Genomic DNA, 27,381 nt, shown 5'->3' on the forward strand with positions numbered 1-27,381 from the left:
ACAAAGCTTCCACATTTTTCTATTGTACAAGCAAAATTCGATCTGAAGTGAAGGGAAGAGAGGCACTGTGGATAGTCTTAGCTTGAAAGTTTTTGGCTGGCACGAGCTTGATATAATGGCCGAGTCGGTTCCGAGGACAGAACTGAGACCCAACAGTCAAGAATGAATGAAGATCGACAACACATATGGAACATTATGGTAAGAACATAACTTTTTTTTTTCCTATCCTTTACCTTTTTCCTGATAGAATTTTTTTTTCCCTTAGATACTGTCCAGCTCATATCTTCTTCTTCACTTAATTCTACCATTTCTACCTCCCCTTTTTTTTCCCTCTCCTTTTATGTTTTATTTTTTCATATTTTCCATTCTCCTCTACCATTCTTTTTTCTTCCTCCTCCTTTTCTTGATCTACTTCTAGTTTTTGTTTTTGTGCTCCTTCTGGTTCTTTCTCATATTTTCACTCCTTTCCTCATTATTTTCTGTATTTTCCTTACAAGCCACCCATAAATGTCTCGTTTGTTTACATTTTACACATTTAATTTCATATTTTTTTAGCTTCATGCCCCGCTTTACCACAAATAAAACAGTTCCTTTTGTCACAATTGCTAATTAAATGCTAATTAAATGATCATTCTTGCCTCAAGAGGAACACGTCTTTGGTTGCCTCCAGTATTTCATAGTACCTCCATTTCCTTCTACATTTATCATACTTATAATAAAAACAGAGATAAATGACAAACCAAGCTGGGTATCTAGTTTGTGAGAAGAAAAAAGTTATGAAGCATGTATCTAAATTGTTAACTGAATACTTCTCTAAATAACCATTCTCCCAAGAAAACAGCTGTAGATCTTTATAAAGATTTTTCTGTAATAAAGAATTCTTCAGAAAAGATCCATGGCTGTTTTCTTGGGAAAATGGTTATTTAGACAACAACAATTTAGAAATGTGCTTCGGAAGCTTTTTCTTCTCACAAGCTAGATCTCCAGCTTAGTGTATGGTTTAGCTCTATTTTTATTATTAGTCTGTTATTGACCGCATAAGCTGGCCCACTGGATCATTCAAGCCAGTTGTCAGAGCTAGCCACATTAGGTGTATCATCTTCGGTGCTATACACTGTCTACATTTATCATACTTGGAATATATATTATTTTTTTCATTTTCCATTTTTACTATAACACCACATTCCCACAAACCTCTATTATCATAAACTTTTGTGATGTCCATAACATCTTTACATGCAGTCTTTAAATAGTTGATGTGAAGTTGTCCTATCTCATCTTCATTTTATACTGATGGGTTCAAAACCGATCCTCGGTTCCGACTCGGCCGCTTACTAAATCTCGAGGTCTCAAACCAGCTCTTGACTCCGTCCCTATCCCATGATGCAATAGTGCCTTCCTCAGATCTTGTTTGACGCTGAAACAGATCGGGTCACGGCTAGCTCTGGCTGAGTACAAACATTTATTTGCTTATTTCTCTTTAAAACTTTAGAAAGTTTACTATAATTAAAGCTCTTCTTACCTAGTTAGATATATATATCGCTTTTTCAAGCTTGTTCGTTGTTTTCTCTAGTTTTAAAAAAAAAACGAATAGTTGGTTGTGTGAGTTTTACTTGAGGTGGTTTTCTTTAGGCCTCTATACTTAGCGACTGGAAAGAATTTGCATTTCTAATGTTTGTTTTCTTAGTTTGATATTACTAGTATCACTATTTTGCCTTCTTCATAGTTTGAGCAGTCTTAGGTCATATATATTAATATACTGTGTGTTAATCTTTTTCAGGCCATTGATTTGCCCTTTACAATCCTTTTCCCAAAAACTTTGTGTGCAGTGTTTTTCTGTATCTTGTTTTTCCAGATATATATAGAGAGATAGTGTCTTATTATTACAATATATAATCGTTGTTACTGGTAACACTTTTCGTTACACATTTACATATATATCTTATAGCGTTTCTGAGATTTATTATACTGTTTGAGTGTGTTCCTTTTCATGTCTTTATCTGCTATTAAGTGCTTGCTTGAGTTAGAAAGTTCTTTATGTATTACTTCAATCCTGTTTAAATTAGAGGGTGCCTTTTATGTGTGTGTGTGTGTGTGTGTTGTGTGCAAGATTACTGTCTATTACATAATGTCGAAACAATAAAAGGAAGATGTTAAGTTGTCTATCTCGCCTTCATTCTTGCTGGTTGGGTTCGGAGCCGTTCTTCGGCTCCTACTCGGCCATCTTCTAAAACTCGAGAGCTACATATTGGTTCGAGGCCTCCCCATATCCCATGATGCCTGGCGCTAGAAACCCAGATCTCGTTTGCCGCTTCAGCTGCGAGGTTGCTCTACTGGCTCAGGTCTTATAAAACTTTTATATTGTGTATTTTTCTGTCTTAAAACTAGTTAAATTTAGCATAGAAATTATCGTTAGAATAGATCTTGGTAATTGTAGTGTGTTCGTGTCTGAATCCTTGTCTTTTCCTCAGAAACTCATTGTCATTTAGAGAGTTTCCCCTCCCCCCTTTCTCTTTTCTCTTAAGGTTTTCTGTTTAAGTTAGAGGATATCCTTATATCAAAAAGGTGTCCATTTAAGTTAGAGGATAACCTTTTTTTCTTCCCTTCTCTTTAAAAAAAAAAAAGTTAAAGTTAGTTAGTTAGTTTTGCTATAGTTCAGTATAGTTTTTGTAGTGTAGTGGTTCTGGTAAATGTAGGGTATTTTACTGTAGTTTGTTACCTTAACCTTTTTGTGTGTGTGTTTTTTCCTTGGGTTTTTCTTCTGTTAGGATGTCAAAGGATCCTAAGCCGTCCGGATTCAAAAAGTGTGACTCATGCTGTCAGAAGATGTTTCTGACAGATGGTCACACTTCTTGTGTTTATTGTCTGGGCGCCGTGCAGCTGCAGGACTCTTGTTCGATTTGCCATGCGTTCAGTCCAAGAGTCCTGCAGGAGTGCAAAAACAAATTGATCTTGAGGGGTCTACTTAAACCCCAAGATTCACTGGCGAAGGCTCAGCCCGTGAAATCTTCTAGGCCACCTAAACCTTCGGCTCCCAGTTCGGAGCCGTCGTTGGGTGAAGCCATACCATCTATCTCAGCTCCGGCTGGAACCGATGATGTTAAGTTGTCTATCTCGCCTTCATTCTTGCTGGATGGGTTCGAGCCGCCCGACGCCACTCTAAAGCTCGAGAGTTGGTTCCACCGGCTCGAGGCTCCCCTTATATCCCACAATGCTAGGCGAGAGTTACCTCAGATCTCGCCTTGTCTACAGCTTCGAGGTTGGTTGTTCTACCGGTTCCTGGTGAGTTTAAGCTTTTTCTATTAAAAGTCACTCTGTTTTTTAGTTTAATTATTGTCCTATTAGTGTAGTTCAGTGTACTTTATCCCCGAACTAATATTTTCCGCTTTCTTTGAAAGAACTTTTAGTTTTTCCCTTGGGCCTTCTCTTCCCTAGGGAGTGTTTGTGTAGTTTAAGCCACTGTTTATTGTACTTATTGTACTTTGTTTTTAGTATTTACTAAAGTAATTTTTCTGACAGGGTATAACTGGTGTGTTTGAGTGTGTGTTTGTGTTCACCAGTTAGGCTAGATTCAAGAAGTGTGATGCGTGCTGTCAGAAAATGTCTCTGACAGACGCCACACTTCTTGTGTCTATTGTCTTTGCACCTGCAGGACTCCTGTGCTGTCTGCCATGGCTTCAGCCCCAGGGTCCTGCAGGAAAGGAAAACAAGCTCATTTTGAGAGGCTTGTTGAAGCCTGAGGATTCCCTGTCTGTCTCAACAGGGAAACCCTCCAAGGCATCGAGGTCTTCGGCTCCGCTTCTGAGCCGAGACCTCAGGTTGTTCAACCTTGCCCTTATCGGCTCGCTGGAGCCGATAAGACTCAGTCCACAGTCTCTCGCCCGCCGGAGCCGAGGTTATCGAGGTACCCGTGTCGCGACAAGATCTTCGGAGCCGACAACCAGAAAGAGGTCTAGGTCACCTTCTTGGCTCCGCTCATTCGGCTCCAGGTTCTCCCCTGCTGTCTGAACGGAGCCAAAGGTCTCATTCCTCTAGGTCATCGAGGTTGTCCGATCATGACCTTCAGAGGGTGGTGAGTCGACTACTTAAGTCTGAGGCACTGGCCCAGATGCTTCAGAGCCCGACTCATCAGTCGGTGCCTGTCCCGTCCATCAACTCCTTCCTCCTTCGACTCTTTGAGCTCGAGCTCGGTCGTCGTCGTGAACCGAGACTGGTCACCGAGCCGAGACAATTGTCTTCGGCCCGCTTCCATGGAGGAATCTCGGCGCCGGACTGGTGAGTGGCATCGACCCTTGTCCGACCCCTCTCCTCTCGGTGCTTGAGCCATCACTGTCGGTGCCGAGGGGTCTTTAGCTCCTCGAGCGGGACCTCTGGCTCTGCCTGACAGGGGTGCTTTCGAGGTCATGCGGAGTGTGCTAGAGCCTGGCTCTACTCCACAGTCGGCCCCCTCCCTCTATGCTGCCTCAGGGTAAGTCGACTCACTCCCTCATCCCGGACCGCAGAGAGCCAACTCCTCAGGAGCCCCTGTGGGATTTCATCCTCTTCCGAGGCCTCCTGATTTGGCAGAAGAGCCCCGGAAGAGGAAGTGCAAGAGGAAGCACATTGACTCACCTGAGTCTATCACGTCCGACACAGATCTGATGATTCTGAGGGTTCCCCTGCCTTCTGAAGATGTCTCCTTTGCAGACATACTAGAGATCCTTAAACAGAGGGGAAATTGGCCACCCCTCAACTCTTCGGAGGACGAATCTGTGTATCTTGAGGCGCTCCACCTCCTGGGTGTCCCCCTTAGACCCCCTCATGCAGGTGGTTGCAAAAGGCATGGACGGTTCCTGATTCAGTGGACCCCACTCCCAGGAGACCCTCCAAATTCATCACAGCTCCAGCAGACAAGGAATTTTTATCAAAGGAGTCTCTGTGGATGCTATGGTGGTAGCTGCCGCCACAAAGAAGGAACTGGCTGATCCTTCGGTGCCTGTCCATCCACCTAACAAGGAATCTAGGTCCATGGATAGGTACGGGAAGCGGATGTTCTCCTCAGCGACATTTACTATGCTCGCTGAATTACCTGTGCCATTTCACTGCCTTCAGAGGGACTTGATCAAAGAAGCGAGTGAAATGCTGAAGGACCCTACAGCTGCGGGTTTCCAAGAAAATGAACACGCAGCTGGCTATCCATTTATTTCCAACTCCTCCATGCCTCTTATGCGGCCGATGGAGCGAGCAGAGCCGAGGAACAGGGTAGCCCTGATGCGGCTATGCAATTTATGGAACCTTTCAAGACGCTTTCACAAACTCCCTTTTGATGGATCATCCCTTTTGGTCCACAAGTGAAAGAAACCCTGACTAGGTGCGAGACGGATGGCAAGACCCTTTCTGCCGCCGAGTCCGTTTTTCCACTCCTTCTAGGCCTTACCCCAAAGGCCAGAAGGGGAAAGATGTGGTTCCGAACAATCTCAAGGGACTTCGCCTGACGACAGAGTCGGTTCCCGCCAGAGGCAGAGGGGAACAACAATGGTAGACGCCGCCCTAGAGGCAGAGGGGTCCGAGAACCAGGGCAATCGAGAAACGCCTTCCGATAAGCCCTTTCAGCATCCCTGAGGTGTTGCCCGCTGCCCATCTTCGAGGCAGTCGGGGAAGATTGTCACTGTACCCAGAAGCCTGGCTATCCCTGACAAAGGACAAATGGGTACAGTCCATCATTTCAAGGTTATTCTATTCTCTTCGTTTTCCAAGTCAATCAAAAATCCCTTCCAGATGTTCCACCCCAAAGGGATATAGCAGCTTTGGAAATTTCAAAACTGCTTGCAAAAGAGCTATTCAGCCAGTGCCAGCAGACCAACTAGGATCCGAATCTACTCAAGGTTCTTTTAGTTCCAAAGAAAACAGGGACTGAGACCAATTTTGATCTCAGTATCTTGAACAGATCGGTCAAGAAAACAAGATTTCGATGGTCACGCTGCAATCCATTCTCCCTCTGTTGGGAAGAGGAAACTGATGTGCTCTATAGACCTTCAGGACGCACTATCACATAAAATGAACAGGCGCCCAGAAGATTCCTCCGCTTCAGGCTGGGAACCAGTCATTTTCAATTCAGGGCCCTGCCCTTTGGTCTCACCACTGCCCCCCGGGTGTTTACCAAATGCATGGCAGTGGTAGCTTCTCACCTGAGACGACAAGGATTCCAGGTGTTTCCATATTTGGACGACTGGCTCCTCACAGCTCCCACCAAGCATCTTCTTTGATGGCCAGAGATCACACCTTCGCCTGTCAAGAACTGGGTATCTCAATAAATTGAAAAGTCTGTTTTGTCGCCTTTGTACTATTACCTACATAGGCGCAAATTTAGATACTGTAAACATGTCTGCAACACTAACGAATCAAAGGATATCAGACATTCAGAAATTGGTGTCTCTTCTTCTCAACAACAACAGAGCCAAGGCCAGGTTAGTTCTAAAAGTGTTGGGTATCATGGCAGCGGCCATACCTCTCCTCCCATTGGCCAGATACCACATGCGGATCCTTCAGTGGATGCTTTTTTCTCAATGGTCATACCAGGAACTTCCCATGTCTCACACCATTATGATCACGCAAGCTGCAAAAGCATCTCAGATGTCTTCCCCAGCTCCTGTTGGGAAGACCATTTGTTCCACCTCCTCCGGTTGCTACTCTGACAACGGATGCCTCCTGATCGGGTGGGGGCATTATCAGGGCAGGACAGTCCAGGGCACATGAGAAGGAAACGAATGCCACTAGCACATAAGTGTTCTGAGATGAGAGCAGTGCTTTTAGCTGGGAACGACAGTAATCCAGACAGACAATATGTCTGTAGTGTGGTACATCAACAAACAAGGCGGAACCAGATCATACCCCTGTGTCGAAGCACTCAGACTGTGGTAATGGCTTCTCAGCTTTCTGATAGCAACGCATATCCCCGGAAGTCCAATCACATTGCGGACAAGTTGAGCAGAGCTATTCTCATGCCTCACGAGTGGTCTCTGAAAGACTCTGTAGTGAGAGATATATTTCTCAAGTGGGGTCAGCCTTGCTGCATTTTGCTACTCCCCAAAACAGCAAGTGCAGAGAGTACTTCACTCTATTCCCTTTACCAGGCCAACCCAGCAGGGACGCTAGTCCAAGTTTGGCCCCGGGACTTCTGTATGCATTTCCTCCTTTCCCACTGATCTCTCAAGTAATACAGAAAGCTATCGCTCAGAAGGCCTCATTGATCCTCATTGCTCCTTACTGGCCTCGACAAGTGTGGTTCCCCTTTACATCAATTTCTGTTGAGCGACCGTGGGAATCTGGACCTAGTTCCAGATCTTTGATCCATCAGTCGGGTCAGTTTCATCGCCCTCCCTCTCTGAACCTCACTGCTTGGTTCCTCCACTTCCAACCGTAGCCAGGCTTCCTCAATTATCTCACTCTGTTAGAGATATATTGATATTTCCCATAAATCTTCCACTAGGAAGATTTATTTGAGTAAGTGGAAACGATTTTCTTATTGGGCACAAGGAAAGGACATAGATCCTTTCACCGCTTCCATCCAACTAGTCCTCGATTTTCTTGCTGAACTCTTCCATGCAGGTTCATCTCCATCTACTCTTAAGGTTCAATTGGCAGCTATTTCTAATTTCCATGTGGGTATTTCTGACTAATGTCCCACAAACTCTGCAAAGCCTTTTGAAAGGAGTTTTTCTTCTCAGACCTCCTGTAAGAAATCCTCCTTCTCCTTGGGACCTAAATTTAGTTCTTGCTTCCTTGATTCTTTCCCTTCGAACCTGCAGCTTCATGTTCCAGTTATTATCATGGAAAACTCTTCTGGTGGCTATCACATCAGCTAGAAGAATTTCAGAACTTCAAGCACTCAGTTGTCGCTCTCCTTACCTTGTGTTCCACAAGGACAGAGTTTAACCAACCCGTCCTTTTGCCTAAGGTGGTTTCAACATCAAATCTTAACCAATGCATCGACCTTCCTGTCTTTTTCCCGGAGTATTCAAATAGGTCTGAACAAAAATTACACTGTCTGGATGTTCATCGTCAGTTAAGGTACTACTTGGACAGGACAAAACAATTCAGAAAATCTGATCAGCTGTTTGTCTCCTATGCGAAACGCAGAAAGGGACTTCCAGTTTCAAAGGTAACTTTATCCAGATGGCTAACATCTCTGATTACCCTTGTTTATGAGATTAGACACAAAAAACTGCCTAATAAGCCTAAAGCCCATTCCACCAGAGCGTTGGCTACTTCTCTAGCCTTCCAAGACAGACTGCCTATTGACACCAGCAACTTGGGCTACTCCTCACACTTTTATTTCCCATTATAAGTTGGACTTAGCTTCTAGGCATAGAGCTAATTTTGGTTCCACTGTTCTCAGGAGTCTGTTCCTAGGCCACCCGACAAGGTGCTAGGGACGCCGTCCCATCCAGCAAGAATGAAGGCTAGATAGACAACTTAACATATAGAAGTTATGTTCTTACCATAACGCTCCATGTTAGTTGTCTTCTTCTCGCCTCTCTCCCACCCTCCTTCCCCGCCTGGACAGACCTAGAGGAGTTGTGATCGTGACCTCTCTTTCTACCACCTCTTTCTTAGCTATATGCTATTATGCATATTTCCTGTTCAGGATATAGGTCACCCTTCTTCTTCCTGTTGTTAGAGGTGGATTCTATGTTTTCACAGTTATACTGTTTTCTGTTATAAGCTGGGTTTAGCTTACAAACGAGATCTGAGGTAACTCTCGCCTAGCATTGTGGGATATAGGGAGCCTCGAGCCGGTGGAACCAACTCGAGCTTTAGAGTGGGGAGCCGAGGTCGGCCCAACCCATCCAGCAAGAAGAAGGCGAGAAGAAGACAACTAACATGGAACGTTATGGTAAGAACATAACTTCTATTTCCTCCCTCCCAGTCGGCTCTGACACATTCTTCAGAGCCGTCTGAGAGTCGAAAAAGGTCAAGGTCCCCTTCTTTGGAGTCGATACATTCATCTCCGAAATCGCCTCTGCTCCAGTCAGAGCGTAGTCACCGCTCATCACACTCTTCTTGGTCCTCAAGACTTTCGGACCATGACTTGGAAAGAGTGGTCAGTAAGCTGCTAAACTTGCAGGCCCTAGCCAAAATGTTGTCCAGCCCCCCTCATCAGGCGTCGGCTCCATCCACAGCTGTAGAAATTCCTCCCCCGACTCATCCTTTGAGCTCGGAGCCAGATTTCATTGGGGTTCGAGTCGTGGAACCGTCGGCTCCGATACCTTCTCCTTCAGTTCCGTCGTTGGCTCCGATCCCTTCCATGGTACCGACCCTGGAGCGATCTGGGCGCTGGGACTCCCTGGTTGGCTCCGAGGGGGCGAGTGGCATCGGACCCTTGTCCGACCCCGCTCTCCCTCTCGGTGCTTCAGTGCAGGTGAGCTCGGCTCCCACATCTGCCTCGGAGCCGTCTCCCTCAGTGTGGGGAGGGCTTCTGGTTTCTTTGAAGCCTGAGCCTTCTCTGCGTTCGGGCAGGGACGCCTTTGAGGTGATGAGGAGTGTACTGGCCCCGGAGTCAGTCCCACGATCGACCCCATCGGCTCCTCCCCCTAGGGTGCAGTGCTCCAGGACACCCTTTTGGGTGTATCCTCCTCTTCCGAGGCCTCCCCTGACCATTCAGAGGAGCCACCTCGCAAGAGGAAATGCAAGAGAAAGCATGTTGACTCCCCTGAGTCTGTCACGTCGGATACCGACTTAGAGGAGTCAGAAGGGTCCCCAAGATCCCCCTCTGAAGATGTCTCCTTCTCAGACATCCTTGAGATGCTTAGGCAGAGGGGGAACTGGACTGCCCTAAGCCCTTGCAAGGAAGAGTCGGTATTCCTGGATGCATTTGGATCCCGACCTTCCACCTCCTGGGTGTCTCCGCCTTTTGGCCCACTGATGTCTGTGGTGGCTCGGAAGGCGTGGACGGCTCCAGATACAGTGGAACCGACCCCTAGAAGACCGACCAAATTCATTACTGCACCGCAGGACAAACAGTTCTTGACCAAAGGTGTCCCCGTTGATGCCATGGTGGTAACGGCGGCCACAAAGAAGGAGTTGGCTGAAACTTCTTCATCTGTCCATCCCCCTAACAAGGAGTCCAGGACAATGGACAGATATGGGAAGCGGATGTTCTCTCCAGCGACCTTTTCTATGCGGCCCCTGAATTACCTGTGCCACTTTACCCGCCTTCAGAGGGATCTCCTGAAAGAGCTTGGAGATACCCTCCAAGATCCATCAGCTGAGGGGGCCCAGGCTAAGGCAGCCTCCCAGCTGGCGAGTCTTAACTCAGTGGTAAACTCCTCCATGAGGCTCATTTCTTATGCAGCCGATGGGGCGAGCAGAGCCGCAGGCACAGGCGTGGCCCTAAGGAGGCACACTTGGATGCGGCTATGTAACTTTGCGGAACCTTTCAGAGCGTCTTTCACCAACACCCCTTTTGATGGTTCCTCTCTCTTTGGATCACAGGTGAACGATACCCTTACCAGGTGTGAGCAGGAAGGCAAGACTCTCTCTGCTGTAGGAGTCCGTTTTTCCACTCCTTCCAGACCATATCCCAAGGGTCAGAAGAATGGAAAGATGTAGTTCCGGAAATCCCAGGGAGCCTTGCCGGGCACACGTGGTGAGTTTCCCTCCAGGGGCAGAGGAGGGAACAATAACAGATGCCACCCTTGTGGCAGAGAGGGGTCCGCAAAACCAAGGCAGCAGAGAATCTTTCTCTGACAAGCCCTTCCAGCATCCCTGAAGGGTTGCCCGGCTGCCCACCTCTGGAGGCAGTCGGGGGAAGATTATCGCTGTACCCAAGAGCCTGGCAAGAAATAACACAAGACAAATGGGTACAGTCCGTTATATCCGGAGGATACAGAATTCTCTTTGTTCACGCTCCTTTATTGTCAAACAAGTCTCTTCCAAACGTTCCACCCAATCTAAGGGATCAAGCAGTTCAGGAAGTTTCAAAACTGCTAAGAAAAAGGGCCATCCAGCAAGTCCCAGCAGACCAGCAAGGATCCGGAATTTACTCAAGGTTCTTTTTGGTACCAAAAAAGACAGGGGACTGGAGACCCATTTTGGATCTCAGCAGACTAACAGGTCTGTACAAAGAACGAAGTTTTGGATGGTCACGCTACAGTCCATTTTGCCCTTCCTGAGTCAGAACAATTGGATGTGCTCCATAGATCTTCAGGATGCGTACTACCACATAAAAATGGACAGGTGCTCCAGAAGATTCCTACGCTTCCGGCTAGGAGCCAGCCATTATCAGTTGAGAGCTCTGCCCTTTGGTCTCACCACAGCCCCCAGGGTATTCACCAAATGTATGGCAGTAGTTACCGCTCACCTGAGACGGCAAGGATTCCAGGTGTTTCCGTATCTAGAAGACTGGCTCCTCACTGCTACCACCAGGCATCACCTTCTGCAAGCCAGAGACTATACCATCCAGACGTGCTCCAGACTAGGTACCACTATAAATTTCAAAAAAATCTGCTTTGTTGCCTTGTCAGTCTATCGTCTTTATAGGCGCAAACTTAAATACAAAAGACAGCTCAGCCAGCCTTCCACCAGACAGGGTGTTAGTCGTTCAGCGGCATGTCCAAGTCTTGTTACAATGCAAGAGAATTCAAGCCAGGTTTGTCCTTCAAACCCTGGGTCTCATGGCAGCAGCAGTCATACTCATCCCACTGGCACGTTTTCACATGAGGATCCTCAAATGGCTTCTTTTTACCCAATGGTCCTTCGAGCAGCTTCCCATGTCTCACATGATTATCATCACAGAAACATGCAAAAAGCACCTTGCATGGTGGATGGTCTCCTCATCAGTTCCCCTGGGCAGACCATTTGTACTTCCCCCTCCAGTTGCTACGGTGACCACAGATGCCTCCCTGTATGGGTGGGGCTGGGGGGGCATTATCAGGGCAGAACAGTCCAGGGTACCTGGCAACCTCAAGAGTACCATCTGCACATAAACATCTTGGAGATGAGGGCTGTGCTTTTAGCATTGCAAGCTCTTCAGGACTCTTCCTACAATTGCAATTCAAACGGACAATATGTCAGTCGTATGGTACATCAACAAGCAGGGCGGAACCAGGTCCTACCCCCTATGTCGAGAAGCACTCAGACTCTGGCAATGGGCGATCTCTTCCCAACGGTTTCTGACTGCAACGCACATCCCTGGGAAATCCAACGTCATAGCAGACAGGCTGAACAGAGCAATTCTCATGCCTCATAAGTGGTCTCTGAATCAAGTAGTAGCGGACCAAATCTTCCGCAAATGGGGACAACCTTGCTCTGACCTCTTTGCCACCCCCTTCAACTGCAAATGCAGCAACTTCTTCTCTCTCCTACCACATCCAGAGCATTCTCCCAGAGACGCTCTAGTCCACGATTCGCCTCAGGGACTTCTGTATGCGTTCCCTCCCTTTCCCCTAATTCCCAAGCTGATTGAGAAAGCTACCGTATTGGGTTGTAGAATGATCCTCATTGCTCCGTACTGGCCTCGACAAATATGGTTTCCATTCCTTCATCATCATCTTATCGAGCAGCCTTGGACTCTGGACCCAGCTCCAGACCTCCTGATCCATCAGTCGGGTGGGCTGCGTCATTCCCTACAATCTCTCAAGCTGACAGCTTGGTTGCTCCACTTCCAACCCTAGCCAGGCTTCCTGATATCTCCCAATCGGTGCATGAAATAATTTTATCATCGCACAAGTCTACCACTAGAAAAACTTACGCTAGTAAGTGGAAATGTTTTTCTTCCTGGGCAGAGGCCAAGAATATAGACCCCTTTTCAGCCCCTGTTCACCACAACCTGGAATTTCTTGCGGAGCTCTTTCATTCTGGGTCCGCTTCCGCTACAATTAGAGTGCAGTTAGCCGCAATTTCAAATTTTCACATTGGCCTTTCGGAAAGTAGCATAATGTCTCATAAGCTTTGTAAGGCCTTCCTCAAAGGAACCACTCTGCTCAGGCCCCCGATTAGGGATCCTCCACCCCATGGGATCTGGATTTGATTCTATTCTCTCTAATTTTGCCACCCTTCGAACCTGCAGCTTCCTGTCCTTTGAAGTTATTATCTTGGAAAACACTTTTTCTGGTAGCAATTACTTCAGCGAGAAGAGTTTCTGAACTGCAGACTCTTTGTATCCGTCCCCTGTACCTAGTGTTCCACAAAGATAGGGTTGCTCTTAGGACTAACCCTTCCTTTCTTCCTAAGGTCTCTTCTGAGAATAATTTGAACCAGTCCATTGACCTTCCTGTATTTTTTCCTAACCATTCCAATAGGGCAGAATATAAATTACATCAATTAGATGTTCACAGGCAACTACGCTTTTATTTGCATAGGACTAAGGACTTCAGAAAATCGGATCAGCTTTACCTCTCTTATGCAGAGGGCAAACAAGGCCTACCAGTATCAAACGTAACTTTATCTAGGTGGCTGACTTCTACCATAACCCTTATCTATCAGCTGAGGAAGAAAGAATTGCCTGTTAAACCTAAGGGCCACTCCACCAGAGCATTAGCCACTTCTGTGGCGTTTCAAGCCAGGTCGCCCATGGAATCTATTTGTGCAGCGGCCACTTGGGCAAATCCTCATACTTTCATCTCGCATTATAAGCTGGACGTGGTTTCCAGGAGCAGAGCTGATTTTGGTTCCACTGTTCTGAAGAGTCTGTTCCACTGAGCAACCCAGGATATTAGGTGCTAGGGACGCTGTCCCAACCAGCAAGAATGAAGGCGAGATAGATAGCTTAACATAAAGAAGTTATGTACCTACCATAATGTTCCATGTTAGTTGTCTCCTCTTGCCTTCTTTCTTGCATCCCACTGTCCATCCCCATATCCTACTAGACTGAGAAGAGTTTCTCTATGGATCTACACTGGCTGAGTCTTCTCTGACTATCCCACTCTACCTAGTAGTCTCTATAGTCGGGCTTAGGTATGATAGGATAGGATTCCTCCATTACTTTGTGTGATGTTAGTCTCACCAAACGAGATCTGGGTTTATAGCGCCAGGCATCATGGGATATGGGGAGGCCTCGAGCCAGTATGTAGCTCTCGAGCTTTAGAAGGTGGCCGAGTCGGAGCCGAAGATCAGCTCCGAACCCAACCAACAAGAAAGAAGGTGAGAGGAGACAACTAACATGGAACATTATGGTAGGTACATAACTTCTTTTTAAACCGTCTGGTTTTAAGAAATGCCCCAAGTGCTCTCAAAAAAAAATGTCCATTACTGATGGACATATTGAGGGCATTTATTGTCTAGGGACCATTCATCTACAAGAGACCTGCTCCATTTGTGACTTGTTTAGTGCTAGAGTGCTACTGGAGTGCAAAAACAAACTCATTTTAAAAGGATTACATAAATCCTCCTTTGAAGAAGCCTTGAACAAGTCTCAAAGTCCTCCAAAAACTAAGGACAACACCTCTAAAAGACCATCTCCTTCTAGTTCATCTACATCATCAGAGCCATCCACTAAACAACTCAGTATGTCTCCAGCATCTTAGAAGAAAACTGATCAGAGCAGACCTACTGCCTAGGTTCCATGTGTGCCGGAACCGATGCCATTATCAGTCCGGAGCCACTCTCCCAACTCTTAGGTCTCCACTATTACAATCTGTTGCATCCACTCCATCATCCAGATCCAGCAGGAGCTTATCAGATTTCAACATGCATCATGTGGTGCAGAGACTGCTCAAGACACCGTCTCTAGCCAAACTTTTGATGGAGCCGACTCTGGGATGTTCGGAATTGAAGGCAGCTGTTCCCTCACCTTCTATTCCTCCTCCGACTCCAGTTCGAGTTTCGGAGCTGGAATGCTTGGAGCCGACATTGATGGAGCTGATGGAACCGAGACTTACTCCAGCCTCTTCGGTTCCAATCACTCTGACCACCTCGGTGCCGTCTGAGGTATCTATGGACCGACACTCACAGGCTGGGTCTGCGGGGGTGGGGGGAGTGGGGGGGCGGGTAGTGAAGTTGAGACCTTTTCTGCTCCAACTTTTACCCCTCTGTGCATCGGCTCAGGTGAGCTTGGCTCATTCCTTGGCTTCGGAGCCAACCCCCTTAGTTCCGAGGGGTTCCTCCAATTCTTCAGAACTGGGGACTTCCACGGGCCACTTGGAGGGGGCCTTTTGCAGCTATGAGAGCCCTGTCCCCTTGGACATCCTCATTGTTGGACCCAGTGTTTCATCCCCAAGAACACCAGTATCTGTCTCCACTCACACAACTCCCCCCCCCCCCCCCAGCATAGATAGATATCCTAAGCCTCAGGACGCCCCATTGGGTGAAACCCTATCTTCTGAAACCTCTCTGAAATGTCCCACTGAAGAGGTCCCTCAGAAGAAGTTATGTAAAAGGAAGCATGTGACTCTCCTGATGAGTCAATTACATCAGACACGGACATCGGGAAGTCAGAAGGGTCCCTACGGTCACCCTCTGAGGATGTCTCCTTTTTGGGCATCCTGAAAATCCTTGGGCAGAGAGGCAGCTGAAAGCCCATTACCCCTTCTGATGAGGAGTTTGTGTACCCAAAGGCTTTTGGATCTCAACCTTCAGCCACCTGGATGTCTCCACCTTTCGACGAACTCCTTGCCTTAGTTTGTCAAAAGGCGTGGGAGGCTCCGGATACAGTGGAACCTGTCCCTCGGAGGCCAAATAAATTTATTACCTCCACGAGGATAAAACCTTTTTGACCAAAGGAGTCCCTGCAGATGCTATGGTGGTGGCAGTGACGGCCACGAGGAAGGAGCTTTCTGAGACCTCCACATCTGTCCATCCTTCGAAAAATGTGTCTCAGATGATGGACAGGTATGGGAAGCACATATTTTCTTCAGCGGCCTTCACTCTCAGGTCCCTGAATTATCTTACACATTTTACAAGATTTCAAAGAGATCGCCTGAAGGAGCTTGGAGATCCTCTACAGGGTACAGTAGCTGTGGTGGTAGTAGACAAGGTATCCTTCCAGCTTGCCACCCTTAATTCAGTGGCCAGCTCCTTCATGAGGCTCGCCTCTTATGCAGCTGATGAAGTGAGCAGGTCAGCGGGTTCTGGAATTGCCCTTAGGAGACATTCCTGGATGCGCTTGTGCAATGTTGCAGAACCCCTCAAGTTATCCTTTATCAATACCCTGTTTGATGGCTCATCCTTGTTCTGGCCTAAAGTTAAGGAAACTCTTACCCGGTGTGAACAAGAAGGAAAGACTCTCTCTGCCATAGGAGTCCGTTTTTCCACACGTTCTAGAACCTATCCCAAGGGTCAAAAGGGAGGAAAAATGTGGTTTTGAAAATCCCAGAGGGCCTTTCAGGACACATAGGGTGAACCCTCCTCCCGGGGCAGAGGAGGAGGTAATAATGGAAGACGCCGTCCACGTGGCAGAGGGGGTCTGCAGAACCAGGGTTACCATGGTTCATTCTTCGGTAAGACTTATCAGCGCTCCTGAAAGGAGGCCCGACTGTTCATCTCTGGAGGCAGTCGGGGGTCGATTATCTCTGTACCCAGAAGCCTGGCTAAACATAACAAAAGACAAGTGGGTACACAGCATAATATCCAGAGGCTATTAAATACCCTTTTCAGAACCTCCCCCATATTTTAAGAAAATCCCGGATGTTCCACCCAGTCACAGGGAACAAGCAACAATAGAAATTCAAAGGTTACTAGAAAAAAAAGAGTCATCCAGTCAGTCCCCGCAGACCAGATAGGATCCGGAACTTACTCAAGGTTCTTTTTAGTTCGAAAGAAAACAGGGAACTGGAGACCCATTCTAGATCTCAGCAGACTGAACAAGTCGGTAAAGAAGACAAAGTTCCAGATGGTCACGTTGCAGTCAATACTTCCCTTTTTAGGAAAGACAATTGGATGTGCTCTATAGATCTTCAAGGTGTGTGCGCGTGTGTGTGTGTGTGTGTGTGTGTGTGTGTGTGTGTGTGTGTGTGAGTGTGTGAGTGTGTGTGAGAGTGTGTGTGTGTTGTGCGCGAGATTATTGTCTATTACATAATCTCGAAACAATAAAAGGAAGTTAAACCATCTGGTTTTAAGAAATGCCCCAAGTGCTCTCAAAAAATGTCCAATGCTGTTGGATATATTGAGGGCGTTTATTGTCTAGGGGCCATTAATCTACAAGAGACCTGCTCCATTTGTGACTCGCTTAGTGCTAGAATGCTACTGGCGTGCAAAAACAAACTAATTTTAAAAGGATAACATAAATCCTGCTTTGAAGAAGCCTTGGACAAGTCTCAAAGTCCTCCAAAAACTAAGGACAACACCTCTAAAAGACCATCTCCTTCTAGTTCATCTACATCATCAGAGCCATCCACTAAACAACCCAGGATGTCTCCGACATCTTAGAAGAAAACTGATCAGAGCAGACCTACTGCCTGGGTTCCATGTGTGCCGGAACCGACACCATTATCCATTTGGAGTCACTCTCCCAACTCTTAGGTCTCCACTATTACAATCTGTTGCATCCACTCCATCGTCCAGATCCAGCAGGAGCTTATCAGATTTCAACATGGATCATGTGGTGCAGAGACTGCTCAAGACACCGTCTCTAGCCAAACTGTTGTCAGAGCCGACTCTGGGATGTTCAGAACTGAAGGTAGCCATTCCCTTACCTTCTATTACTTCTCCGACTCCAGTTCGAGTTTTGGAGCCAGAACGCTTGGAGCCGACATTGATCGCGCTGATGGAACTGAGACCTACCCCAGCCTCTTCGGTTCCAATCACTCTGACCACCTCAGAGCCGTCCGAGGTATCTAGGGGCTGACACTCACAGGCTGGGACAGCGTGGGGGGGATAGGGAAGTTGAGACCTTTTCTGCTCCAACTTTACCCCTCGGTGCATCAGCTCAGGTGAGCGTGGCTCATTCCTTGGCTTCGGAGACAACCCCATTAGTTCCGGGGGGGTTCCTCCAATTCTTCAGAACTGGGGACTTCCACAGGCCATGGGAGGGAGCCTTTTGCAGCTATGAGAGCCCTGTCCCCTCGGACATCCTCATTGTTGGACCCAGGTGTTTCATCCAGAAGAACACCAGTATCTGTCTCCACTCACATGAGCCCCCCCCCCCCCAGCGTAGATAGATATCCTAAGCCTCAGGACGCCCCATCGGGTGAGACCCTATCTTCTGAAACCTCTCTAGAATGTCCCACTGAAGAGGTCCCTCAGAAGAAGTTATGTAAGATGATGCATGTGACTCTCCTGATGAGTCAATTATATCAGACACGGACCTCGAGAAGTCAGAAGGGTCCCTACGGTCACCCTCTGAGGACGTCTCCTTTTTGGACATCCTGAAGATCCTTAGGCAGTGAGGCAGCTGGAAGCCCATTACCCCTACTGATGAGGAGTTTGTGTACCCAAAGGCTCTTGGATCTCAACCTTCAACCACCTGGATGTCTCCACCTTTCGACGAACTCCTTGCCTTAGTTTGTCAAAAGGCGTGGGAGGCTCCAGATACAGTGGAACTTGTCCCTCGGAGGCCAAATAAATTTATTACCTCCACAGAGGATAAAACCTTTTTGACCAAAGGAGTCCCTGTAGATGCTATGGTGGTGGCAGCGACAGCCATGAGGAAGGAGCTTTCTGAGACCTCCACATCTGTCCATCCTTTGAACAAGGTGTCTCAGATGATGGACAGGTATGGGAAGCGCATATTTTCTTCAGCGGCCTTCACTCTCAGGTCCCTGAATTATCTTACGCATTTTACAAGATTTCAAAGAGATCTCCTGAAGGAGCTTGGAGATCCTCTACAGGGTGCAGTAGCTGTGGGGGTAGCAGACAAGGTATCCTTCCAGCTTGCCACCCTTAATTCAGTGGTCAACTCCTTCATGAGGCTCGCCTCTTATGCAGCTGATGAAGTGAGCAGGTCAGCGGGTTCCGGAATTGCCCTTAGGAGACATTCCTGGATGCGCTTGTGCAATTTTGCGGAACCCCTCAAGTTATCCTTTATCAATACCCTGTTTGATGGCTCATCCTTGTTCTGGCCTAAAGTTAAGGAAACTCTTACCCGGTGTGAACAAGAAGGAAAGACTCTCTCTGCCATAGAAGTCCATTTTTCCACACGTTCTAGAACCTATTCCAAGGGTCAAAAGGGAGGAAAAATGTGGTTTTGAAAATCCCAGAGGGCCTTTCAGGACACACAGGGTGAACCTTCCTCCCGGGGCAGAGGAGGAGGTAATAATGGAAGACGCCGTCCACATGGCAGAGGGGGTCCGCAGAACCAGGGTTACCGTGGTTCATTCTTCGGTAAGACTTATCAGCACTCCTGAAAGGAGGCCCGACTGTCCATCTCTGGAGGCAGTCGGGGGTTGATTATCTCTGTACCCAGAAGCCTGGCTAAACATAACAAAAGACAAGTGGGTACACAGCATAATATCCAGAGGCTATTAAATACCCTTTTCAGAACCTCCCTCATATATTAAGAAAATCCCGGATGTTCCACCCAGTCACAGGGAACAAGCAACAATAGAAATTCAAAGGTTGCTAGAAAAAAAAGAGTCATCCAGTCAGTCCCCGCAGACCAGATAGGATCCGGAACTTACTCGAGATTCTTTTTAGTTCCAAAGAAAACAGGGGACTGGAGACCCATTCTAGATCTCAGTAGACTGAACAAGTCGGTAAAGAAGACAAAGTTCCAGATGGTCACGTTGCAGTCAATGCTTCCCTTTTTAGGAAAGACAATTGGATGTGCTCTATGGATCTTCAAGATGTGTGTGTGTGTGTGTGTGTGTGTGTGTGTGTGTGTGTGTGTGTGCGCGCGCGCGCGTGCTTGTGGGTGTGTGGGTGTGTCTGTGTGTGTGCGTTTGTGTGTTGTGCGCGAGATTATTGTCTATTACATAATGTCGAAACAATAAAAGGAAGATAAACCATATGGTTTTAAGAAATGCCCCAAGTGCTCTCAAAAAATGTCCATTACTGATGGATATATTGAGGGCGTTTATTGTCTAGGGGCCATTCATCTACAAGAGACCTGCTCCATTTGTGACTCGCTTAGTGCTAGAGTGCTACTGGCGTGCAAAAACAAACTAATTTAAAAAGGATTACATAAATCCTCCTTTGAAGAAGCCTTGGGCAAGTCTCAAAGTCCTCCAAAAACTAAGGACAACACCTCTAAAAGACCATCTCCTTCTAGTTCATCTGCATCATCAGAGCCATCCACTAAACAACCCAGGATGTCTCCGACATCTTAGAAGAAAACTGATCAGAGCAGACCTACTGCCTGGGTTCCATGTGTGCCGGAACTGACACCATTTCCAGTCCGGAGCCACTCTCCCGACTCTTAGGTCCCCACTGTTACAATCTGTTGCAGCCACTCCATTGTCCAGATCCAGCAGGAGCTTATCAGATTTCAGCAAGGATCATGTGGTGCAGAGACTGATCAAGACACCATCTCTAGTTAAATTGTTGCCGGAGCCGACTCTGGGATGTTCGAAACTGAAGGTAGCCATTCCCTTACCTTCTATTCCTCCTCCAACTCCAGTTCAAGTTTCAGAGCCGGAACACTTGGAGCTGACATTGATGGAGCTGATTGAACCGAGACCTACGGCTGCCTCTTCGGTTCCAATCACTTTGATCACCTCGGAGCCGTCCGAGGTATCTAGGGGGCCGACACTCACAGGCTGGGTCCTGGGGGGGGGGGGTTAGTGAAGTTGAGACCTTTTCTCCTCCAACTTTACCCCTCGGTGATCGGCTCAGGTGAGCTTGGCTCATTCCTTGGCTTCGGAGCCAACCCCCTTGGTTCCGGGGGGGTCCTCCAATTCTTCGAAACTGGGGACTTCCACGGGCCATGGAAGGGGGCCTTTTGCTGCTATGAGAGTCCTGTCCCCTCAGACATCCTCATTGTTGGACCCAGGTGTTTCATCCAGAAGAACACCAGTATCTGTCTCCACTCACACGAGCCCCCCCCCCCCTCAGCATAGATAGATATCCTAAGCCTCAGGACGCCCCATCCGGTGAGACCCTATCTTTTGAAACCTCTCTGGAATGTTTCACTGAAGAGGTCCCTCAGAAGAATTTGTGTAAGAGGAAGCATGTGACTCTCCTGATGAGTCAATTACATCAGACACGGACCTCGAGAAGTCAGAAGGGTCCCTGCGGTCACCCTCTGAGGGCGTCTCCTTTTTTGACATCCTGGAAATCCTTAGGCAGAGAGGCAGCTGGAAGCCTATTACCCCTTCTGATGAGGAGTTTGTGTACCCAAAGGCTTTCGGATCTCAACCTTCAGCCACCTGGGTGTCTCCACCTTTCGACGAACTCCTTGCTTAGTTTGTCGAAAGGCGAGGGAGGCTCCAGATACAGTGGAACCTGTCCCTCGGAGGCCAAATAAATGTATTACCTCCGCAGAGGATGAAACCTTTTTGACCAAAGGAGTTCCTGTAGATGCTATGGTGGTGGTAGCAGCGGCCACAAGGAAGGAGCTTTCTGAGACCTCCACATCTGTCCATCCTTCGAACAAGGTGTCTCAGATGATGGACAGGTATGGGAAGCGCTTATTTTCTTCAGCGACCTTCGCTGTCAGGTCCCTGAATTATCTTACGCATTTTACAACATTTCAAAGAGATCTCCTGAAGGAGCTTGGAGATACTCTACAGGGTGCAGTAGCTGTGGGGGTAACAGACAAGGTATCCTCCCAGCTTGCCACCCTTAATTCAGTGGTCAACTCCTTCATGAGGTTCGCCTCTTATGCAGCCGATGAAATGAGCAGGTCAGCGGGTTCCGGAATTGCCTTTAGAAGACATTCCTGGATGCACTTGTGCAATTCTGCGGAACCTCTCAAGTTATCCTTTATCTATACCCTGTTTGATGGCTCATCCTTGTGCTGGCCTAAAGTTAAGGAAACTCTTACCTGGTGTGAACAAGAAGGAAAGACTCTCTCTGCCATAGGAGTCCGTTTTTCCACACCTTCTAGAACCTATCCCAAGGGTCAAAAGGTAGGAAAAATGTGGTTTTGAAAATCCCAGAGGGCCTTTCAGGACACATAGGGTGAACCTTCCTCCCGGGGCAGAGGAGGAGGTAATAATGGAAGATGCCACCCACATGGCAGAGGGGGGCCACAGAACCAGGGTGACCATGGTTCATTCTTCGGTAAGACCTATCAGTGCTCCTGAAAGGAGGCCCGACTGTCCATCTCTGGAGGCAGTCGGGGATTGATTATCTCTGTACCCATAAGCCTGGATAAACATAACAAAAGACAAGTGGGTACACAGCATAATATCCAGAGGCTATTCAATACTCTTTTCAAAACCTCCCCCATATATAAAGAAAATCCCGGATGTTCCACTCAGTCACAGGGAACAAGCAACAATAGAAATTCAAAGGTTGCTAGAAAAGAAAAGTCATCCAGTCAGTCCCCGCAGACCTGATAGGATCCGGAACTTACTCAAGGTTCTTTTTAGTTTCAAAGAAAACAGGGGACTGGAGACCCATTCTAGATCTCAGTAGACTGAACAAGTCGGTAAAGAAGACAAAGTTCCAGATGGTCACGTTGCAGTCAATACTTACCTTTTTAGGAAAGACAATTGGATGTGCTCTATAGATCTTCAAGATGCGTACTACCACATAAAGATGGACAGGCCATCCAGGAGTTACCTGCACTTCTGGCTGGGAGCCAGACATTACCAATTCTATTCTCTGCCATTTGATCTCACTACAGCCCTCACAGTGTTCACCAAATGCATGGCAGTAGTCACGGGTCACCTGAGGAGTTTAGGATTCCAAGTGTTGCCATCTCTGGATGACTGGCTCCTAACCACCACCACCACCACCAAGCATTTATTTATTCACGCAATGGACAATACCCTGAAATTATGTGCCCATCTAGGGATTTCAGTAAATTACGAAAAGTCTGCCCTGTTGCCATCACAACATATCGTCTTTATAGGCCCAATACAAAAATCATGGTGGCCAAGCTTCCAACAGACAGCATTCAGTCTCTTCTCATTCAAATCCAGGACCTTCCCTTCAAGAACAAGGTACCAGCGAGGACGGTCCTGAAAGTTCTAGGCACAATGGCAGCAGTAATAATTGTCATTCCCTTAGCAAGGTTACATATGAGAATACTTCATTGAATGCTTTTCACACAATGGTCCATGCAAGACCTGCCTCTGTCCCATCCAGTAATTCTGACAGACACTTGCAAGAAAGACCTATGCTGGTGGCTTCAGTCCGACCAGGTGGCGATGGGTCGATCAATTTTTCCCCCTACTCTGGTAGCCACAGTGACCACGGATGCTTCCCAGATTGGTGGGGGGTGCATTATCAGGGAAGAACAGCCCATGTGACAGGACCACGAGGCTCATTTGCACATAAATGTACTAGAGATGAGAGCATTGCTGATGGCCTTGCGAGCATTCCAGGACTCTCTTCCATTAGGTACACGTGCAATACAAACAGACAGCATGTCAGTAGTGTGGTACATAAACAAGCAAGGAGGAACCAGATCTTACCCCCTTTGTTGAGAGGCCCTATAAGTATGGCAGTGGGCAATGTCCACCCAATGTTTTCTAATAGCAACTCATATCTCAGGGAAATCCAACGTGATAGCCGACAAACTAAGCAGGGCCATTCTGATGCCACACGAGTGGTCCCTGAAGAACGAAGTAGCAGAAAAGATATTCTGCAGACAGGGCCAGCCTTGCTGAGACCTTTTCACCACAGACACAAATGCAAAATGCAGCAGCTACTTTGCCCTGATCCCCTCTCCGGGGATGTTCCTGAGGGATGCACTTGTACACATATGGCCCCCGGGACTTCTTTATGTATTTCTACCTTTTCCCCTAATACCCAAAGTTCTTCAGAAAGCCAGCAGTTTGGGAAGGACCTTGATTCGGATAGCCCCTTACTGGCCTCATAAAATGTGGTTCCCCTTCCTGAAGCCTCATCTTCTGGAAAAGTATTGGATACTGGACCAGGTACCAGACCTCCTGACACACTCGTCAGAGGCTCTCCATCCATCTCTTCACACCCTAAAATTGACACCATGGCTACTCCAATTCACAATATAGCCAGGCTACACAACTTCAACCCAGAAGTCCAACACATCTTAATCTCTTAACAAGCAAGTTGGTCACAAGTACCCGAAACTGCACTGATAAACCAAAAAAAGGTACAATCCAGATAGCCAGTCCCAGATGATTGTTTATTCTGCAAATCCACGAACCAACACTGATAAATCACACTGCAAACCAATGAACATTAACGTAGTATAAAATATCCTAATGTTTTCTTCGTATCACTTCATCTATTTACAGTCAATTTTGATTGTGGTATTCATCTGATGAAGTGATACGACAAAAACTTTAGGATATTTTATACTACGTTAATGTTGTTTGGTTTGCAGTGTGATTTATCAGTGTTGGTTCATGGATTTGCGGAATAAACAATCATCTGGGACTGGCTATCTGGATTGTACATCTTAATCTCTTCTCATAAGATGTCCATAAGAAAACTTTATCCTAGCAAATGGAAAAGATTCTCCATCTGGGCTTTACAGAACTCCATTGATCCCTATTCAGCACCCTTGGCATTCATACTGGAATTTTTGGCTAAACTTTTTAATGAAGGAGCAGCTGCAGAAATTATTTGTGTCCAAATGGCAGCGATCTCAAATTTTCATATTGACAACAAAGGAATGACTATCATGTCTCACAAACTTTCAAAAGACTTTCTGAGAGGCACAAATTTACTAAGACCATCCACATGACCACCCCTTCCACAATGGACTCTCAATTTTGTTCTGTCTTGCTTAATTCTTCCACCCATTGAGCCAGCATCATCATGCAGCATGAAATTTTTATCTTGGAAAACCATTTTTCTCATAGCTATCACAACAGCTAGAAGGGTTTCTGAATTACAAGCGTTGACAATTACACCGCCATACGTGGTATTCCATAATGACAGGGTTTCTCTATGCACAAACCGTTCCTTTCTGCCAAAAGTGTGCTCAGAGTTCAGTCTAAATCAATCTATAGTCCTTCCAGTTTTTTTCCCTAAATATGGCAATAAGGCAGGATACATTCTTCATCAGCTTGAAGTTCAGACAACTACGTTTTTATTTGCAGAGAACAAAAGACCACAGAAAATCTGACCAACTTTTTGCCTCATTTTCAGAAAATAAAAAGGCCTAGCAGTGTCAAAACCAATCTTATCCAGATGGTTATTACTGTGTATTTCATTCGTTTATCAATCAACAGACAATGAATTGACAACCAAAGTAAAGGCTCATTCTGCCAGATCAGTGTCAACTTCCCAGGTCTTTAAGGCAAGACTCCCAATAGATGCTATATGTGTAGCAGCAACGTGGTCAAGACCACATACCTTTATCACTCATTACAAAGTAGACATGGCCTCTAGGGACAGGGCCTCATTTGGGTCCACTGTTCTGAAGAACATACTCCCGTGATCCACTCAGGAAAGGTGGTACTAGGGATGCTGTCCCATCAGTATAGAATGAAGACGAGATAGGACAACTTCACACAAAGAAGTTATGTACTCACCATAACGTTCCATATGAGTTGTTCCTCCCATCTTCATTCTTATGTCCCACCCTCCTATCCCCAGCCATCAAGAGCTCGTGGAGGATCTAGGATGTAAAAAGTTTTTATATACTACCCTTACTTTGAACCTTGTCCAGGCTTACCAGTAGGATATATAGCTTTCAATATAGCCATGTAAATTTGACATAAGTTCATCAACAAACAAGATCTGAGGAAGGCACTATTGCATCATGAGATAGGGGTGGAGCCACAAGCTGGTATGAGTCCTCGAGGTTTAAGCGGCCGAACCCATCACTATAGAATGAAGATGAGAGGGACAACTCACATGGAACGTTATGGTGAGTACATAACTTCTTTTTTTAATACTTTGTTTTCCACTTCAGTTCGGAACTGCACAAAAATTCTCTTTTTTGTGTTTCTATTACATGCTTGTATAACATATTCCATGGATTGCAGTTTTTCTTTACCGCATACTTTTCTAAAATTTTCTCCATTTACTGACCTGATTCAAAACAAATGTCACAACATGGCTTTATTAAATACTTTTTCTTATGGTACTAAATCTCATTTCCAGAGAAATGGTTGGGAGAGAGTTATGAAATTATTGTATTGGAAAGGTAAAGAAATGCCAGTTATTCACTGTGGTATTATAATGTTTATATTTGCAGGCAGAAACTTAATCATGAGTATTCACAGCAGTTCCTAACAATATTTCAGCAATGGGAATTGGATGTACAAAAATCAGAAGAACAGGAAGAAAAGCTGGCTGTAAGTGAATTGTGTGAAGACAAGTCAAACAATATAAAATTTTCTGGTTACCCAGTTTTATTTATTTATTTTGGTTTTCTTCTTTCCTTCCCTGCTAGCCAACAGCATAGCTGAAAACTAATGAAAATTAAAAATAAAAATATTTGGACTCTATCTAAATAATCACATTTCCATGGCTAGATATATGAAAATATGTAGGTTCCAGATGCTATTATCTTTCAAAATGTAGTATATCCACCTTAATGCTTTTTTCCTGTTATGTAACTGTATACTGTTTGCAAAGCTGACCATACTATCACTAGTTCATAGATAATGTTCAGAGGTTAGGATTTAAGTTACAGTGAGTGGATATTAAAATAATCACAGAGATAAGAGGAATGTATATGAATGACAGTTCATACTGAGTGAGAACATCAGATGTTAAGTTGTCAATCTCGCCTTCATTCTTGCTTGATGGGTTCGGAGCCGATCCCTCGGCTCCGACTCGGCACTTGCTTTAGCTCGAGAACTCCTTTTACCAGCTCGAGGCAGCCCCATATCCCATGATGCAAGGCAGGAAGTATCCAGATCTCGTTTGCCGCTTCGCTTGGGAGGTCTTCTCTTTACCAGCTCCTGGTAAGTTGTTCACTTTTGTGATATTTAAGCCCCTTTTTTAGTTTAAACTAATTTTTGATAGTTTAATTTAAAATTAACCTTTTCTGACAGAAATCCCTGTCTCTTTTAATTTTTAGTCAGTCAATTTTCCCTATCCCATCCCCCCCCCCTGTTAGGGTGTGTGTGTTGGTGTTTTTTACTAAATACCTCTTGGTATTAATTTAATTTAATTTGACTGGTGTGTGTGTCTGTTGTGTTTAGGCACCATGTCTAAGGAGAGGGTTTCAGGTTTTAAGAAGTGTGACTCGTGCTGTCAGAAGATGTCTCTGACAGACGGTCACACTTCTTGCCTGTACTGTTTGGGCCCTCTTCACCTGCAGGACTCCTGTGCTATTTGTCACTCCTTCAGCCAGAGAGTCCTGCAGGAGAGACAATAAGTTGATTCTCAGGGTCTTCTTAAGCCGGAGGGCTCTCCGCTAAGTCGGCCCCACAAAATCAACCAAAACTGCCAAAGCCCAGGCTTCTGTTCCTAAGC

General features: G+C 46.3%; 1 protein-coding gene across 1 annotated transcript in view; it reads left to right on the forward strand.

Annotated features, from left to right (window-relative positions):
* Nucleotides 1-27,381, forward strand: part of SYCP3 (synaptonemal complex protein 3) — a 1,713,853-nt gene that overhangs the window by 1,130,319 nt on the left and 556,153 nt on the right. The window contains exon 7 of the mRNA XM_044087754.1: nucleotides 26,153-26,252. Within this exon, the coding sequence (XP_043943689.1) occupies nucleotides 26,153-26,252 (100 nt within the window). The remainder of the gene's footprint in view (nucleotides 1-26,152; nucleotides 26,253-27,381) is intronic.

This window comes from Protopterus annectens, chromosome 11.part0 (genome assembly GCF_019279795.1).
Source record: "Protopterus annectens isolate FY-2018-M chromosome 11.part0, PAN1.0, whole genome shotgun sequence".
Taxonomy (NCBI): domain Eukaryota; kingdom Metazoa; phylum Chordata; order Ceratodontiformes; family Protopteridae; genus Protopterus; species Protopterus annectens.